Raw genomic sequence first — 12,263 nt, forward strand, 5'->3', positions numbered from 1 at the left:
AGGGCAGTGGCAGCGGAGACGGGACAGGCGGCTGGGCGGATGGGGACCTGGCAGCCGGGGTGCCGGGCCGTGCGCATCACCTGCTGGGCTCTGGCCGGGGCTTCGGGTCGGGATGCGGAGCACCTCGGGGTGCCCTGGGAACCACCCGCCGGACGAGGAGGACGGGGCAAGACCTCGACTGCACCGAGCAGGTGGTTGCCAGGACCTGGGCGGCCGGGGCTTGAACACAGCACCAGGCGGCTCCTGCAGACGCGGGGCGGCTGGCCTCGCAGGCTACCCCTGCGGGCACGGCCGGACAGGCAGCCTTCCGTCTGGGAGCGGGGGCTTGAGGTAGGATTGTCGGATCTGCTGAATAGAGGGTAGGATTTGCACAGCACTGGCCGGGCTGACTCGGAAAGCAAGTGCAGTGTCTAAACAAGCAGGTAGAACTGAGTAAACACAGTTGGTGCCGGTTTCCGGGCTAAGTTTTACAAAAATCCAATCCAGCAAATAGACAAGTTACCCCTCGACCTCAAAAATAATGCTTGATAAAATATATTCTTTTAAAAAGGAGAGAGAAAGGCGTACTACCAGTTGGAGATGGAGGCGGTGGAGGACAAGGAAGAAGAGACAGGGGAGGAGGGGGAGGGGCTCCGGGGCCAGGATGGCGGCCGCTCCGGGCTCAGACCCTGCGGCGGGCTCTTTCTGAGAAGCGGACTCAAGGCAGAAGGTTAGTGTTCCCAGCAGGCAGGGGAGGGCTCACCCCAGAGCCCCGCCCTGGCCACGTGGGCTCTGCACACCCAGGCTAGCGGGCAAGCAGGGAGACCAGGAACATGATGTTGTCATCTGATTCCTGCCTTCTGCAGAGTCCTGCCTGCCCCGTCAGGGCAGAGCCTCCCCTGCCATCGGGGCCACTTCTTGCTCTCATGATGCTTTCACGTTGACAGTAGATGGTCTCAAAGTGAAGGTGGACTGAGTATAAGAGACTTCCCCAGGGTCTCCCATCTCATACGCTCGTGAGTCTGAGAGCCTCCGAGCTCGGAAGAGTAACTCAGGTTTGCAGCTGACTTCATGGGGAGTCAGCTCCCGAAAAAAGCCATCACCACGTGGAGACTCATCACATAGTGATTCAGATTCCAGTGTTTTCTTTTGTGTTTAAGAACTGAGTGAATGAATTGTAGCAGACTGGTGTGTGTGTGTGTGTGTGTGTGTGTGTAAGAGAGAGACAGAGACAGAGAGAGAGAGGTTGGTGGATTAATGAAGGACCTAAGGAAACTATTTTAAAAAGTTCTCAACAGTTCAACGAGAGCGGCAAAGATCATGATGAATGATTAACATCCCTCTCTATCCATCCTGGATTAGGTCTGCAAGTGGCATAACGTACTGAAGGCTCCAGAACCGAAAAGCTAAAGGATAACAACGTTTCCTGGCAAAGATGGGAACCTGCACCCTTGGTTCTCTGAAGGAGCGGGGTCCAGCAAAGACTTGACACTGAGGCCACGAGATTCCCGAGCGTCCCCTTGCCGCCTGCTCTCAGGATTCACGTCTCAGAGCCTGCTCTCCTCTTGCCTCCCTAAAGACAAGCTTTGACATCGGAAGGCAGGAAACAAAATGAAACCCCGAACGCTTCCTTGCTCCCTTGAGAAAGGTCCCTCTTCGTATTTGCGACGGCGGGTGGAATGAGGGGAAACACACACCCGTGTTCACCACCGACAGGGGCCGCAGTGAGCACAGCCTGCAGATCATTCTCCGTCCCCCAAAGAAAGTGGGTCTCTAAGATGCTCAGTGGCTGCTGGGTTGCACCCAAGTTGTGGCTGAGCTGCCCTCGGGGTTATGTGAGTGCAGTGAGGGACAGCCGTGCAGAGCAGGGCATGGGAGGCTAGTTGCCCGACAGCTTTGGCCGCCCCAGGTTGGTTGGCACTTCCAATCCCGTGTGCAGGGTGACCTGGAAAAGAAGGTGCGGTGAGCGAGGGCAGGAGCTGCCGCCCGTGAACCCTGAGCGCCGAGAGCTCAGCAGCTGCGCCGCCCTCTGCTCCGGGATGCCCACGGGCAGCAGCCCGCCTTCTCCGTGCTGTGGAGTCTGCTGTTTATCGTGCTCGGCCTCACTAACATCCGGCCCAGGAGTCTGCCCCGAGGGGCTGGTCTTTGCCTCTTTCCTCACACCGCCCCAGCTGCCAGGAGCCCCGGCGAGGCTGACGCTCTTTTACAGTCGGGGGACTGGGGCTCCGGGCTTATACTCGTTTCTGCTTTCTTTCCATGGCCCTCTTTCCTTTCCTACATCTGTTCTATTAACCCTGTGGAAGAGCAGCCCATATTTCAGGCTGCCTCAAAGCCCTTTTGCAAGGACTGGACGTACAAATCAATCAATAAGTGACAGTATTCAGGGTCAGTGGGCACCATGAAGCAGGCCTCTGCCCCCCACCCCACATACCTCCCGGGGGGAGGAGCAGCGTGCCAGAAGCAAAGGCTGGCACCCTGCCCCACGCTGCCCTCCAAGCTTCCCTCACACCCTCACCGGGCTCCCATTTTGCCTCTGTGTGTGTCGGGCCTCCTGGGCCGGCGGTACTCCCCCCCAGCCCCCAGGACTGGTCCCGGCCCTGAGGGGCTGCCTGCTTCACGCAGGAGCCAGAGGGGCAGGGAGGGTGAGAGGGAACCCTTAGGAGAGGTCTCGCCTCAGTTCGGTCTCTCCTCTCGGGGGAAAGCCACGTGGAAGCCCAGCACACCCCGGGCCATCGGGGCCATGCCAGGCAGGGGCACCGACCTTCCTCTCTCCCAGAACATGGAAGGAGGACTTGCCTTCCTCCTCCTCCCTCCCTGGCCCTCTCCACCCTGCTTGTCACCCGCCCCCTTCACACCCCGCCCCGAAACCCCCACCTAGAGCCTCTGCTCGTTTCAAGCGGACAAGCAAGAAAACATCATGCCAGAGAGGGGCGTCTCCAGGGGATGCCCAGGTGGGCCGGTAGGTAAGCTCCCTGCCTGGGCGGCACCGCGGGCGGCTTCTTTAGAGCCCCCTTTGCCCGGCGCACTTTGGAGGCCCACGGGCAGCGGGGCCGGGGCCGGGGGCGGCAGACGGGCCCCGGCCTGGAGGGTGCGCGGTACCTGCACGTTGCGGTTGAGGCTGAGGGCCGGCATGAAGACCCCGTCCACGTGGCTGAAGGCCGTAGGGCCCTGCTGCTGCCCGTTGATGAAGAAGGTCAGGGTGTGCTCGTTCAGGTCCAGCAGCACGCCCACGGTGGCCCCCTTGCACACGCCGCCTTCCGTCCTGGGAAGAGGAGCCCGGCACGTAGGTGAGGACGGGAGGATCGCTGAAAGGGTGCTGGGGATACCCCCGCCTAAAAACACAGCGCCCGCGGCGGGGCAGGGCGCTGGCCACCCCACGGTGACCCGCGGCGGGGCACAGGGCGTGCGTCGTGACGCTCCTGGCACCTGCTGCGAGGCTCCGTTTCGTGGTGGCTGGGATTCGCCTCCACCGGGCGGGGCCGGTCCTTAAGCGGGCAGCACCAGGCGGCCGTCGGACCGTCCCCTCCCGTGGCTGGGGCTGAGGTCGGCCGGCCTTGACACTGGCTGCTCTGCTCGGATCACCAAACCATCCTTGTCCTTTCCTGACCGGGAATGAGCTGGCCAGCTGGCGGCTGATGGTGGGCTGGGAGCACGGGAAACGGCGAGGAGCGCCCGCTGGGTGTTTTCAGAGGGCAGGTTTCCCGGAGGGTGAGCCGGGGCCCAGGGCAGGAGCCCGTCGGTGGGGAAGGGAACTGGCAGCGGGCCTGTTGGTGCTGTTCAGATGCTGACCACCAGGTGGCGGTAATGACCCGCCTGAGGCGCCGGCGTGAGTCCCGCCCAAGCGGCAGCCTCCCCCGGGGTCCCCCGGCCCACCCCCCCCGCCCGCTCCGCCCCGCCCCTGCCCCCCGGAACGGGAGCCGGCATCCTGAGTTAAACCCTGACACCGCCTCTAATGAGCCCTGTGACTTGGGCATCAACCTTAAGCCCCAATCTCATAATCTGCAAAATGGCGATCACAGTCGCACTTTCCCGGGGCCCAGATGGAATCGTAGGAGCCAGGGGCTTCCCACAGCATGGGGCACGAAGAAAGCTCCGCACCTGCCCCCTCTTGTTACGCCCGTCCCAGTGTATCTGGGCGCCTGCGTGGCCTAAGCAAGTAGAGACGGAGCTGGTGGGCCTGGCCTCGGCCCCTGCGCGGTCTGTGAGCAGGCAGCCCGCAGCGCCCGCGCAGAGCTGCCTCTGGAGAGACGGTCACTGCCAGTGAAAAGGCAGATGGGAGGGGTCCGATCGGCCTCCATCCCCCCCCCGCCCCCCCCCCCCCCGCCGAGGATCCTCAGGCAAGTCCCTGCCGCAGACCAGGACCCCTGGGGCCTTTGCAGGAGCTGCAGGTGGGCCCAGAGCACCAAGAGCCCCCAGAGCCCCCAGAGCTGACCTTGCCCAGCGCTGGCGTGCAGGGAGGTCGGCCTCTCGGGGCCCTTCGCCTCTCCCCGCTGGGGAGAAGGCCCTCAGCAGACTGGGAAGGAAACCCCACAGCAAGGAGGCAGCTCCGAGGCTCACAACCTTCCACTTGTGGGTTCCTTGGCCGGGGCAGCCCCAGAGGGCCCGTCCCCCCAGCATGGGAGTTTCCCGTGTCCAGCCTGGGGACGCCACTGCCAGGGCCGGGCTCAGGGTGAGGCAGTGCTGGGGGTGCCCGGGACAGAGCCACCAGCAAGGAGTGCCCCAAGGGTGCCGCACCTCCCGCCAGGCTGATTCACAGCCCTGCTGGGCTGACGGGTGTGGAGGAAAGAGGAGCCGAGGCCGGAGGAGAACCAGAGCCGAGGGGCGGCCTGCACACCTGCTGGCTCTGCTTTGCTCTAGACTCTGTCCAATTCCCCGCCTCTGCGCTGCGGGTCAGCGCTCGCTTCTCCCTGGAAGCTGGACGCCAAAGTGGCCGAAGACACTGCCCGCCATCCCCGACCCCGGCACGTGGGAACAGCAGGAGGACCCTCAGCCCTAAGCCCCGCGTCGGGGAGGCGGGGGCTCGTGCACCTGTTGGTGTGGGAGCTCCTCCCTCAGCCCCGCGTCGGGGAGGCTGGGGGCTCGCGCACCTGTTGGTGTGGGAGCTCCTCCCTCAGCCCTAAGCGCCGCGACGGGGAGGCCGGGGGCTCGCGCACCTGTTGGTGTGGGAGATCCTCCCTCAGCCCTAAGCCCCGCGACAGGGAGGCCGGGGGCTCGCGCACCTGTTGGTGTGGGAGCTGCAGTGCATGAACCAGCTGCGCTTGCTGTCCACGTACATGGCCCAGGCCTTGTCGTCCTTGCCCAGCATCGTGTCCTTTACCACGCTGGCCCGGGCCACCCCGAAGGCGGGGTCCGGGTGGTTGTCGTAGCGGTCCACGTGCAGTTCCCAGTAGTGCACGCCCTTGGAGAAGGCCGCCGTGCCCAGCACCACCCGGTCATCGTAGCTGCTGCAGGTGGCCGTCTGGTTGTCGTTGGATAAAATGATGTCCCGGTGCCCAGAGTTGGGGTCAAACGTGAACCAGGCCACTGGAAAGGAAGGGGCAAGAGGGGCAGGGTGAGTGGCAGCCTGTGACCTGGGCTCGGAGACACAGACTCACCGGCATCTCTCAGGAAGCGGGCACCCGGTGTCGAATGTCCTTCCCTGTGCGATTCACACACACACACACACACACACTCACACTCACGTTCCCTCCTCTGTGTTCATCCAAGATCCCAATCCCATGAACCCAACCTCGCCAAGGAACACAGACATTCAGGCCCCCAGTCTACATGCTTTCGTGGAATCTTGGTTTCTAAGCCCCTTCTGCACGCTTCGGGCACTGTTAAGAGTGAGGGGGAGTAGATATCCAGACCCCACCTCGTGGGAGGGGGATTTGCGACGCAGAGAGGTGAAGTGAGCTCACCAAAGGCCCAGAGCTCCAGGCTCCGCTTCACAGCCCCCTGGCAGGCGAGGGCCCCTGTGGGCACCCAGCTGGTGAGCCCATCCCGGGGTGAAAAGCATCATCTGCTCCCGTCCCTGGGGGACAGCCCAGGCTGTCACGTGTTCCTCAGGGCAGTCAGAGGATGTGCTGGGATAAACAGTGACACTGAACACAGGGCTGGCACCGTCCTGGGACCCCTACATCATCCCTTGACGCTAAGGACTCAGATGATCAAAATCCCGCGGAATGTCGACATGCTCTTGTGGCCTGAAACCTGAAAGGATGACGCGGTGGGCACGCCTCAGATCTGAGCCCTCGCGCTGGGTATTTGAAGGGTAGGTTCCTCCCTGGCAGCCACGTGCCTTCTCTTCTCTGGGACCGTCCTACCCGCTCTCGGCCCCTCAGAAGTGGGAGTTTAGCCTCCCTGTGCCTCTCAACTCCTAGCCTCCCTTCCCAGCTCCAGCAAATGGGGTGAAGGAGTGTCTCTTTCCTTCGTGGCTGGGGGGGCAGGGAGGTGAGGCATGGAGCCAGGTAAGCGGAGCAGGGGCGGGGCTGGAAGACACAGACTCACCTCTTTCCTCCACTCCCTCACGCTCCCTCAGGAGCAGCTCACAGATTTCCCTTGTCTGTCTGCCCGTCTGTGGGATGAAATGTGGGTTGGGCCTGAATCTGTTTCCCCCGAGACACCCCAGGGCTCACCGTCGGACGTCTGCAGGACGACGGTCTTACTGTAGGGCCCGACGCCAGAGGAGTTGAAAGCCTTGACCCTGGCATTGTAGGTGCTGTTGAAGTGAAGGCCGTCGATGGTGCACAGGGTCTCCTTGCCGACGTATACCTCCTGGAAGAGACCCAGATGGCTGGTCAGGCGCCTCTGTTATGTGGAAAATTTCTCTTAGCCACACGGTGACGTCAAGAGTGCTAGCATCCCAACGGAGTTATTAATAAGGAGATTTTGGACACGTGGTGGCCGAGTCTCAGGCCATGTCCAAGTTGGACACAAACCGTTCCTATTGGCTGATGGGCCCTCTCCTGTGAAGGTATGAGGTGCAGTAGCCAGGATGCTGCCCGAGACCGTCCTGCCTCCGCAGAGGAGAGGCCGGACGGACAGGACTCCGGAGCCCAGGAGTGGGGCTGCAGAAAACCCCACTTCCTTCTCTGTTGGAGCAAGAGGAGATTATTGGTTTCCAGTGGGAAATTAAGTTAGAAAAAACATGGGCTAAGCATCTAAATAAACAAAACAAAAGATATTTGAAAGGGAAGGGTCATCACACATGATGGGAAAAAGCAGATGGAGGAAGGGCGTGGCCAGGCGCAGGTGGTTCAAGTTGATTTGGCCATTTCTGGAGTAAGATGGGCGTTCCACCTCCTTCCCCGCTTCTCCCGCCGCTGAGGCTGGCATCTTCCTACTCCTTGGGACTCCTGGAGCTGCTTTTTTCCTGCCCTCCCCAGAGGGTGGGACATTTCTGCATCGGACCCCAAAGATCCTTTTCTAGAACATTTACTTTGTTTCCTGTTTACTTCAAACTTACTCTGTCCTATTAGCTTCCCCCAAATGCATAGCCTTACACCTCACCTATGTCATTACATTCAGCTTAGTTTGTCTAAAACATCTTTCCTGCTTGATTAATCAGGGGTGTTTCTCTTCATCTGTTTTTCCAAGTTCTTGATAATAATAGCTGTGTGCCAGGCATTGTATAAGGCATCTTTAAAAAAAAATGTTTATTTATTTATGTTATTATTATTTTGGCTGCACCAGGGTCTTAGTTGCGGCATGCAGGATCTTCGTTGCGACCTGCGGACTTCTTAGTTGCGGCATGCGTGCAGGATCTAGGGATTGAACCCGGGACCCCTGCACTGGGAGCACGGAGTCTTACCCACTGGACCGCCAGGAAAGTCCCTGTATAAGACATCTTAATCCTCATACAACCCTGGGACATTGCTATTATTTTCGTTATTTTATTCACAAGGATACTCAGAGAAGGTAGGCAACTTGCCCAAGATCACAGTTAATCCATTTAGAAGCCAGCGTTCAAATCCAGGTCTGTCTGCATTCAGCGTCCACACTTTTCCCACTAGAACACATGGTTTCTCATAAATTCCAGCCCTTGGGTGGAGCTTTTGTTAGTGGTCATGCTTCAAAGGGGAGAAGCCATCTTCAGTTGAGCCCTGTGGCTGCTTCTTTTATTTTTATTTTTTAAAGATTTATTTATTTTATATTTATTTTTGGCTGCGTTGGGTCTTCGCTGCTGCGCGCGGGGGCTACTCTTCGTTGCGGTGCGCGGGCTTCTCATTGCGGTGGCTTCTCTTGTTGCGGAGCACGGGCTCTAGGCGTGCGGGCTTCAGTAGCTGTGGCTCGTGGGCTCTAGAGGGCTTAGTTGCTCCACAGCATGTGGGATCTTCCAGGATCAGGGCTCGAACCCGTGTCCCCTGCATTGGCAGGCGGATTCTTAACCACTGCGCCACCAGGGAAGTACTGGCTGCTTCTTTTAATATCTCAAAGTCGCCTCTTTCTTCCCATTTCAAAACCATAAGCTCTCCTCCTGGTTTCTGGTTAGTCAGGGAGCTCTGTCAGTTCCTAGCTCATTTGCACGACCAGAACGGCTGAGGTTCTGGACCCGGTGTATGACCCGCTATTCCTGGCCAAAGCGACCTCAGCTTCTCACTAAAGAGCCCATATCCCCAGGGACTCAATTATTCCCAAGGGAGTACTGCAGTGATTTCCCCAACTCCGAAATTCTTGAAACAAAGAAAAGACATAGGTACCAATCCAGTTGAGGGAAAGAAAGAGAATATTGACCGTTGGCAAGAGACGTTGAATGGGTGCCACTTCCCAGGAGAAGAAGTATGAGAGTTGTTATGACTGCGGTGTTTGTTAGAACGAGTCTTTATTTGGTCTCTCGGGGACAGAAAGGTGGCGCTCTCAGCAGACCCACAGTTTGTGCTCCCTGGTGTTCCTGTCAACACAACAGCTGGACGGGAGCCTGAACTTCACTGTGTGACGCCTCACGGTAGAGGTGTGTTAGGGGGCTGGCTTGGGGTGGGGAGCCGCCCAGGTTTGCTACCACAGGCCCAGACTAGAAGATGCACTTGTGACTCACTAAGGATATTTACTGTCCGCACAGACTACATCACTGGGGACACGAATGTAGACAGTCACCCCAACCCAACAAATATTTCTCAGGTGTCTTCCCACGAGGGGCACCTTGCCAGGTGAACTAATCACTGAACCGGGCAAGGCAGGTGTGAAGGAACCTCGAGGGGGTGGGGAGTGGCTTCGGGGTGCTGGGTGGGAGGGTGCTGACCAGATACCACTGCGCTGCTGGGCTGACTGGGAAGTGGGTACTGCGGGGGACACCTTTATGGAGCTCTACCTCAGCCTCTGACCTGTGTCAGTCTTCACAGAAAAACCATCCAGAACTTTCTGTGGCCGCCGCCTCTGCCTGCCCAGACCCAGCCCTCGGTAGAGAAGCCCCACGTCCCGTGAGCCCAGGCCCACTGGCTCTGTGTCCTGGGGGCCGATGCCCTCGCTGGTGGCATCAGAGCTAAGGGCAGCCCCCCGGGCTGGAGCAGAGTCTGGGACAGCGCGAGTTCCCCCCTGGCAAGCAGCGGGGCCTCACCCGGAACTGGCCCCCGTCTCCGTCGTCCAGCTCCAGGATGTAGCCGTCCACGGTGCTGTGGGTGAAGGGCGGCGTCCTCCAGGCCAGCGTGACGCTGTTGTTCCGGGTGCAGCACTTCTCCAGCTGCAGCAGGGGCACGGGTGGCACTGTGGCGGGGGCAGGTCAGCTTTAGTGCACAGACTCCTGCAGGGCACAGGGTGGCCGCGTGGACCCGGCCGCACCCCAGGGGGAAAGGTGGCCACCCTGCGTCACTCCGGGCTGCTCGCGTGCACAGCTCGGTGTGCTTCTCAGCCCTGGACGGGGGTCCTGGGATCTGGGGCGGGGAGAGGCCTGGCAGGGGCCTCCACCCCTCTGGGTCCGGAGCCCTGAGGAAGAGCTGCCCCCTGCCCACCTGCCCACTGAGAATCACTGGTTTTGACTCGGCCCCATGAACAGCTGGGGAGGACTTGCAGCCCGGCCTCTGCGGACCCTCTGCACAGGGCAGCAAGCAGCTCGCACCCGGGGCCCGGAAGGTGCTCTCGGGGCGGGGAAGGGCAAAATGCAAAGACCCACTGAAACCTTTGTCTGGAAGCATTTTAAAGGCCCAGGGAACTAGATCCCGGAAGGAGAGGCGATCTTACAGTATCGGGCAGTCAGTCCGTGCAATTAGGGATTTGAGTCAAGTGTATCATAAGTTCCATTAAGGTGAGATTGGGAGGTGAAAACTGAGTATGGGAGAAAGCACAGAGATGCACAAGAGACTGGGTGTCTCTGGTTTAAAAATGGTCACGTATTTTGCAAGTAAGGATTTTCCTGAGTTCACAGATTCTGTAGGTGTGGCACTCAGCCCTTGGATATATTGGTCTAAAAAAACCAAAGAGCTTCATTCCCTCTCCTGAACGTACCCTTAATGTCTCTGGAGAGGCAGGGTGACGTCACTTGCTAATTTTGTAACCTGGGGAAAGTTATGCAAACTTTACTTAACCCTTAGCTCGTGTCCCCCGTGGGTCTCTGAACTCACCGCTACGATCCACCACCTTCTCCCATCTGCTCTCACCTCTGACCTTCTCGCTCTTCTTGGAACACAGAACACTTATACCTGCCTCGGGGCCTTTGCACTCACCACCCCTCGGCCTTCTGGAATGTTCTTCCTTTACATTACATCTCTTTCCTCCTCACCTCAAAATACCTCTCCCACCACCCATGTCTACTAATGCCCCCTTCTCAAAAGGCACCTTGTTTGTCCCACCTGCCACTATCAGTTTACATTATACTCTCTGTTGTATTGTATTATCGATGTGTTATCTATTTCCTTCTCTAAATATCAGCTCAGTCTAGTGAGGGAGTCTGTAGACTTGCTCAGGGCTGTGTCCTGAGCACCTAGGATGGTGCCCGGCACGTGGTAGACACTCGATAGGTGTCTCTGAATGAACAAATGATCCTCTTTCACAAATGGGAAAAGTCTGGCTCAGGCTGGGTGCTACCCACAGAGGTCACCCAGCTCGAGGGTGGCTGAGCTGGGAACTGAACCCAGGTCTGTGACTCAGGAGTCCCTCCCTCCCACTCTGTGTCACACCAGTGTCACAAGTCTTCTGATGGCACTAAGCTGCGCCGCAGAGTGGATGCCTCTTCCAGAAGAAGCATCAACTGAACTGGGCTAACCACGGCTCACCCCTACATTTCATCTGGATGAAGTCCAGCTGGTGGATGGCCTGCAGCAGGGGCTCGCTGTCCAAGGTCAGTTCAAACTCTGCAGACACCTTGGGCTCCAGGGCACCTTTGACCCACTGCTCTTGAGACACCTGGACACGCTTGATCAGGGCATCTGAGATCTTAAAGGAAGCACAGAGTTTAGGGTTTCCACGTGCAAAGGGAAAATAACGTAGCAGGGGGTAAGGAAGGGGCAGGGACTTTGTGGGCTCAGGGGGCTGCGGTGGCTAAGCACACCCACTCAAGCCCTGGCAGAGATCATCTTTTTTTTTTTTTTTAACATATTTATTGGAGTATAATTGCTTTACAATGGTGTGTTAGTTTTTGCTTTATAACAAAGTGAATCAGTTATACATATACATATGTTCCCATATCTCTTCCCTCTTGTGTCTCCCTCCCTCCCACCCTCCCTATCCCACCCCTCTAGGTGGTCACAAACCACCGAGCTGATCTCCCTGTGCTATGCGGCTGCTTCCCACTAGCTATCTATTTTACGTTTGGTAGTGTATATATGTCCATGCCACTCTCTCACTTTGTCACATCTTACCCTTCCCCTTCCCCATATCCTCAAGTCCATTCTCTAGTAGGTCTGTGTCTTTATTCCCGTCTTGCCACTAGGTTCTTCATGACCTTTTTTTTCCCCCTTAGATTCCATATATATGTGTTAGCATACTGTATTTGTTTTTCTCTTTCTGACTTACTTCACTCTGTATGACAGACTCTAACTCCATCCACCTCACTACAAATAACTCCATTTTGTTTCTTTTTATGGCTGAGTAATATTCCATTGTATATATGTGCCACATCTTCTTTATCCATTCATCGAGATCATCTTTTAACAGCTTAGTCATGTTAAAGGTAAAGAAGCACTTGCTGTTTTAGGCTAAACCCTTTTGTGAAGCAAATGATACTTTTTAAAAAATTTTTTTAAATTTTATTTATTTATTTTGGCCGCACTGCGCGTCATGCGGGATCTTCCCCGACCAGGGATCAAAATCACGCCCCCTGCAGTGGAAGCGCAGAGTCCTAACCACTGGACCACTAGGGAAGTCCAGTACTT

The 12,263-nt window shown here is 57.8% G+C and overlaps 1 protein-coding gene across 3 annotated transcripts in view; it reads right to left on the reverse strand.

Annotated features, from left to right (window-relative positions):
* Window positions 1–1,858: 1,858 nt before the first annotated feature.
* Window positions 1,859–12,263, reverse strand: part of TRIM67 (tripartite motif containing 67) — a 48,045-nt gene continuing 37,640 nt past the window's right edge. For 2 of the 3 annotated variants that reach the window (XM_061198729.1, XM_061198713.1), the window contains 6 exons: window positions 11,166–11,325; window positions 9,515–9,660; window positions 6,597–6,735; window positions 5,199–5,502; window positions 3,079–3,241; window positions 1,859–1,924 (listed from right to left, as the gene is read on the reverse strand). In XM_061198729.1, the coding sequence (XP_061054712.1) occupies window positions 1,859–1,924; window positions 3,079–3,241; window positions 5,199–5,502; window positions 6,597–6,735; window positions 9,515–9,660; window positions 11,166–11,325 (978 nt within the window). The remainder of the gene's footprint in view (window positions 1,925–3,078; window positions 3,242–5,198; window positions 5,503–6,596; window positions 6,736–9,514; window positions 9,661–11,165; window positions 11,326–12,263) is intronic. The other variant, XM_061198722.1, reaches the window with a different exon arrangement.

The sequence above is a fragment of the Eubalaena glacialis genome, chromosome 1 (assembly GCF_028564815.1).
Source record: "Eubalaena glacialis isolate mEubGla1 chromosome 1, mEubGla1.1.hap2.+ XY, whole genome shotgun sequence".
Taxonomy (NCBI): Eukaryota; Metazoa; Chordata; class Mammalia; order Artiodactyla; family Balaenidae; genus Eubalaena; species Eubalaena glacialis.